This window comes from Ictalurus furcatus, chromosome 2 (genome assembly GCF_023375685.1).
Source record: "Ictalurus furcatus strain D&B chromosome 2, Billie_1.0, whole genome shotgun sequence".
NCBI lineage: Eukaryota > Metazoa > Chordata > Actinopteri > Siluriformes > Ictaluridae > Ictalurus > Ictalurus furcatus.
The window spans coordinates 36299730-36305729 of record NC_071256.1 but is presented as its reverse complement, the minus strand read 5'-3'; the positions used below and the strand labels follow the sequence as shown (position 1 = coordinate 36305729).

General features: G+C 44.8%; 1 protein-coding gene across 7 annotated transcripts in view; it reads right to left on the bottom strand.

Moving 5' to 3' along the window:
- The window catches only part of plekhh3 (pleckstrin homology, MyTH4 and FERM domain containing H3), a 41246-nt gene that overhangs the window by 20318 nt on the left and 14928 nt on the right, over window positions 1-6000 (bottom strand). For 3 of the 7 annotated variants that reach the window (XM_053617249.1, XM_053617242.1, XM_053617260.1), the window contains exon 2: window positions 5341-5396. The exons of 1 other annotated variant lie outside the window; for it this stretch is intronic. In XM_053617249.1, coding sequence (XP_053473224.1) covers window positions 5341-5396 — 56 coding nt within the window. Of the gene's footprint in view, window positions 1-4637; window positions 4717-5340; window positions 5397-6000 lie in introns of all 7 variants that reach the window. 3 more of the 7 variants (XM_053617278.1, XM_053617270.1, XM_053617287.1) reach the window with 2 other exon arrangements.

The window sequence follows — 6000 nt, the reverse complement described above, 5'->3', positions numbered from 1 at the left end:
GCTTGAGAGCTGATAAAGACTGAGCTCGGATGCTTTTAACCGCTGTCTAGGCCACAGACGCACAACAGTCTAGTCTATACTCTATCTCGCCGTCCCATAACGGAGACTAAAAAAAAAAAAAAACAACAGTTTGTGCTTCATATTTTGACAGGACACTTTAGAAGACAGATGCTTTCTGCGTCGTACTCGAGCGTAGCGACACCGCTAACGATACCACTGGTTTCCATTGTGTGCAATTCCTACCACAGCGCTGATTGGTTAGACGGTATGGCTTCGTCTTCTATAACTGCAGCTCTGACGGTAGTTCCAATACGTTAGCGTTTCCGCGGTAGCGGCCTCGCCCGGGGACATGCCGGATGCTAAACATAATAACGAACGTGCTGTTGTTGAACAAAATAAAAACGTCGTGTGGTAGTCGATGTGGTGAAGTTTTCCGTACGGAGATGTTTACTGAACGTTCATGGAAGGAGTCTCCAGTGTCAGGACTTTGGAACAGTCGGGATGTTTTCCGTTTACGCTTTCTCTGTCACACAAAGAAGCTACGTAACGTCACGCGAGGCTAACCTCTACCAAAGTGATGGAGAGGCCAAAGTGTGGAGGAAGAAAGGATCTTGACACGGTTGCCTTTTGCGTTTTTTATTCCTTCCGTGTCGTAACCGATTATCAGCGTGCGCACTCAGAAAAACCTCCCGCTCCGTGCCGACCTCTGACCTTTTTCCCGACACGCTTGTCTGTCTAAACGGCGCTGGACTTCGGTTTGAATGTGCGACTGACTGATAACACGCAAACACAATCGACTATTGTAAGCTGAATCCGCACACACGGTTATATACCGATATACGTGTGTCCGCTCTATTAAAAAAAAACAAAAAAAAACATGTCCACGCCTTTGAAGCCTGATAAAATCGGGGCCAGGCCTGAGTGTGTGTTTGTTCTGTTGTTTTTTTAAAGGCCGAGCGTGATGTGCAGACGTGGTGGCCTTCAGACGATTCAGTGAGGGCCTGAGCTTTTACCCGACACGCGGCTGGTCGATGAATAAGACGCGGCTCCGGAAAAAAATGCGACGCGTTAAACGACGCTGTCGTTAACGATTAGACCGGGCGCTGCTTGGCTTGGACGGGTCTAATTCTAAACGGTGACGCATGGTCATGAAGGGCTCAAGTCTGATCTCTATCAACAGCTCGACAATTAAACCGTTAGCGTTGAGCAACGTGTAATAATCCCGCTACGTCACGGCGCTCTGTATAAACGTACACCCGTGTCCACACACTACCTGCAGAGGTCTCCGAGCATTGCCCGGTGACCTTCGACCCTTTAATGGCTTCGTTTAATGGCAGCCGTTCCCTCACCGGTCGCTTTCTATTCTTCGGACGTTAAGACGAGAAATAAACGAATAAAACCCCACGCCGCTTGTCATGTTCCAGAGAAACCAGAAAGCGCGATGTTCTCGGTCGGGAAAACTTTCCCGTGACTTTCCCGAGCCAAATATGTTTCATTTGGAGTTTTTTTTTTTGTGCTTTTTAAAATCTATCCGACTTGAACTGGCAAAATTGCGCAAAATTGTTTCGCGCCGCCTTTCGCAGCGATGTTCGTCGGTAAACGTGAATATTACGTAGTTTGCGGGATCGCCGCGCGGATGTCTGCGCTCGCAAAATCCTACAGAGCACTGACACCGGAGACTCCTTCCGTAAAGAAAACGTCACCGTATCGACGTTTCCTATGTCCCATAGCAACGTTTACACCATAAACATATTCGAACGAGCACATTACTGACTCGTTTACGGCCTGCTCTCAGAGCTGCTATTAACGAACGTTAAACAACACTTTCCGACCAATCAGAATGAAGAATTCAACATGATCGACTAGATTATGTGATTAGGAAGCCATTTTGTATTCAATGTGTGTTGGAGGCTTAAATAGGAAGAGCTGCTGTTTTCGAAGCTAAGCATTAATTAGTGTGTGTGTGTGTGTGTGTGTGTGTGTGTGTGTGTCCAATAATGAAAAACTGGGTCAGTAACGTGCTCTAGTTACTGACTAAACAGAGACACCGAGTTTACAGCGGGTACACAGAACCTAGACTCGCTCCCTCCTCTTCCACCCTGCGCCTCCTCCCTTCTTTCTTTATTTCCAGCAGTTTCCTGTTCATATGGGGCGCACATATGGTTCTGCTTAGCGTGTGCTCCACTCCAAAGAGAAAAGACGCACAAACCACAACTTTACAGCTCTGGCAGCATTAATATCGCTCAGATTTCATGCTGGATGGTGGAGGAGAAAGGGAGAGAGAGAGAGAGAGAGAGAGATGTATGGGGGAGGAAGGGTGAAAGGTGTTCGGGATCTATATGGACTGTGGAGGATTTTCCATTTGCTTTCACTTCCCAAAAAAACGAGGTGGCGAGCTTGTGTTCTCTGCGTCGCTCGTTTGTTCTCGTCGTGCAAGTGCCCGTTCCTGTCCTTCTCACCCGTGTCCTTTTAAGAGTGCCATGTTTCGGTTCGGAGCGGTCCACGTTCCCTGTGCGCGTTGCTCCTGCATGACAAATTGCTTCCTGCTTTGCCGTCGCTCTCTGACAGGAAGTCGCCTCGCGGGCCCCTCGCGGGCGACACGGCGCTGCCGAGGACTCTGGGAAACGAGTGGGCGGCTGCAGGCAGGGAGAGTGGGCTCGGGCTTTGTTCACCTCCCCCACCTTACTACTACCACTCCTCCTCCTCCTCCTCCTCCTCCTCCTCCTCCACCACCGTCATGCAGCCGTGGGTCAATATGAGCCCCAGCTGTGATTTTTACACATAACCTCTCCCTCTGCTCTCCCGAATTCTAGCTAAACCGAGAACATCGCCGTATTCCAGCTGTTTTCCACAACAAATCTGCACTTATTAAAACAACAGCCTAAACACAGACCTGCATATTATCAAAGATCCTGGAGAGCTCAATTTGTACACAAATTATCTTCTTACGTATTCTTGTATAATTATGTATTCGTGTTTCTTTGCTTGTATATAACAAAGCTTTTGTCCGAAAACAGATAGAGTTCCTCGTCTATTGTGGCTGAATCTCAGATGGTGTTTTATTGGGAATGAAGTGCACTGTGTAGGTTCACCACCATTATGTTACACCCTATGTGGGCTGGGTGATATGATGATATATTACCAATATTGTTATAAGTTATGTCACAATACACATTTCTGCAATATCAAGGATATCGTGACAACTTTTATATTTAGGAATCACTGACTCTACTGTTGGTGTGTCGGTGATTCTGAATCGACTCACGTACAGAGCAATTTGAATTGACTCACCTACAGCACAGTTTGATTACAGTGATAAATGATTCTGAATCGACTCACTTACAGTGTTATTTGACTGCAGTGAGAAAATCAGTCTGAATCAACTCACCTACAGCACAGTTTGATTGCAGTGAGAAAATGATTCTGAATAGACTTACTTACAGTGTAATTTAATTCCAGTGAGAAAATTATTCTGAATCGACTCACCTATCACGTAATTTGACTATAGTGAGAAAGTGATTCTGAATCGACTCACCTACAGTGCAATTCGATTACAAGCGATTCGGAATCGACTCACCTACAGTGCAATTCGATTGGAATCGACTCACCTACAGTGCAATTCGATTGCAAGCGATTCTGAATCGACTCACCTACAGAGCAATTCGATTGGAAGCGATTCTGAATCGACTCACCTACAGAGCAATTCGATTGCAAGCGATTCTGAATCGACTCACCTACAGTGCGATTCGATTGCAATTGATTCTGATTCGACACACCTACAGTGCAATTCGATTGCAAGCGATTCTGAATCGACTCACCTACAGTGCGATTCGATTGCAAGCGATTCTGAATCGACTCACCTACAGTGCAATTCGATTGCAAGCGATTCTGAATCGACTCACCTACAGTGCAATTCAATTGTAAGTGATTCTAAATCGACACACCTACAAGAAGTGAAACAAACATGCCATGTTAACAGCGATATGTTCTAGATATTTGGACTGATGACCAAAAACAGAAAATAAAGTCTTGATTAAATTTAAAAAAGATATTTTTAAGTAGTTATTTACAGAATTTTGTAATCCTTCATTGAGCAACAGCTCTGTGTTCTTCACGTTCGGGTGGATTCAGAAATTCAGCATAACGTATATTCTTCTATTTAAACGATTATTACGCAACTGATTGGCCTTCATACCAAATGCTTCCCCTTTTTTTCCCTGGGAGATAATCGTGTTAAAAATGTGTACGTGACCTAGAAAGGTCCTGTTCTGTCCTGCAGAGACACTTTACTCAGCAGTTTTATGACGAGAAACATGTTAGGGTACTGGTAGGTAAATTTGTAATCTCCGCCCACTATCTATGAATGCCTTTTTTAAAACCCCTGTCTCTCTCTCTCGTCTGTCTTTTCCTGTCTATCTTTCTCTCACTCGGGGATGGTGGGAATACGGGGAGACAGTGATTAAGAAAGGCTCTGTTCGACCCGTACTAAAAATACCGCTGTTTACTTAAGAGCCGTGCCAGAGCATTCCACAGAGAAGCCAAGGAGCAGAGAGCAAAAGGACGCGTGTATGCATGTGTACTTGTGTGTGTGTGTGTGTGTGTGTGTGTTAAGTGTGTACAGTAACTTATCCACTCACCTCTGCTGGCCGTTAAACACCCTGACTCACCATGCACTAACTGAGTCTACGTGCTGGATATCCTGTCTGGCTTCACTTTCTTACACACACACACACACACGCGCACACACACACACACACACACACACACACACACACACCTTGGCAACACTATTGAATCTGTGACATGATTTATTTAAATTTCTGTAATCTACAGCTCCTGTCCTATGAAGGAGAGAATGTGTGTGTGTGTGTGTGTGTGTGTGTGTGTACATGTGTGTATATTAATGTACTTACAGTCTTAAAATGCCAGTTCAGAACGAGTAACTGTCTGAATCTACACGTTAAACATTTAAACGTATGTCTGAGTGAAATAAGTGTCATATGGTGCGACCGCTTTTTGTAAAAACGCGCGCGCGCATGTGTGTGTGTGCGTGTGTAATATTGTCTAATACGTCATGTGGTTGTTTTATCTGTCACTCAAAAAGGAAGTTGGAGATTTTCAGAGGTTGAAAGCGAGTCCCGCAGCAAAGCAGGGAAATTCTACACCTCTTACTTTCATTGTCCAAAGAAATCACATGACAAAAACCATTTCTGGCCCGCGTTTAGTCGTAAAAACCTTCGCATCGTGATCCCACAGCCTCTCGTGCGCTCTCGAGCTGGCTGGGTAAGTGTGCGCCGTAAAGTTTCAGCCTCGATGGAACAATAAATGAGGTGAACTCACCTGGGCGTGCCATTGGCTGATCGAGCCGGCTGAGAAAGAGTCACTTCCAGTTGGCCCTGTAGAGCAGGAAAGAAACAGATCTGAGTCTCCTGGAGTTCAATCGTTCACGCTAATTCCTCAGAAATGCTCGTCAATCTAGATCTAACTGCTCGAAACAAACACCAAACCAGATTGGGTTCGGCTAAATCGTCAAAATAAACAATGCTGCTCAGTCCCGCGAGACCGATCTTCTCAGAGAAGGATTTACAAACGCGAACGCTGGTTCGGTCCAGAATATTTTCCGAAGTCTAACTGTAGCGGTTTTTTTTTTTTTTTTGGTTTTTATTTTTTAAAAAAGTCCAAACCGTTCTTCTGGTCTACCTCCTAAAACGAGTTTCTCATAAAACTGGTTTCAGTTTAGAAATAATCTTCTGATCAAACTCCTCATCAGATCGGATCAGATCAGATTAGACTGCGTCTGTTTGTCTAACTCGTTAAAAAACACACTGGTGTTCGGTCAAGATGAAAAAAATAAAAAAAAAGGTCTCAGTTTACATTCTCTACAGAGTATTTTCCTAGTCCAGAACCATTCTTCCGGTCTAAAATTCATAAAATGAGTGTGTCCTTGGTCTAACCTTCAGCTCCAGTTTAGAAACAATCTTCCGATCAAATCCCTCAAAA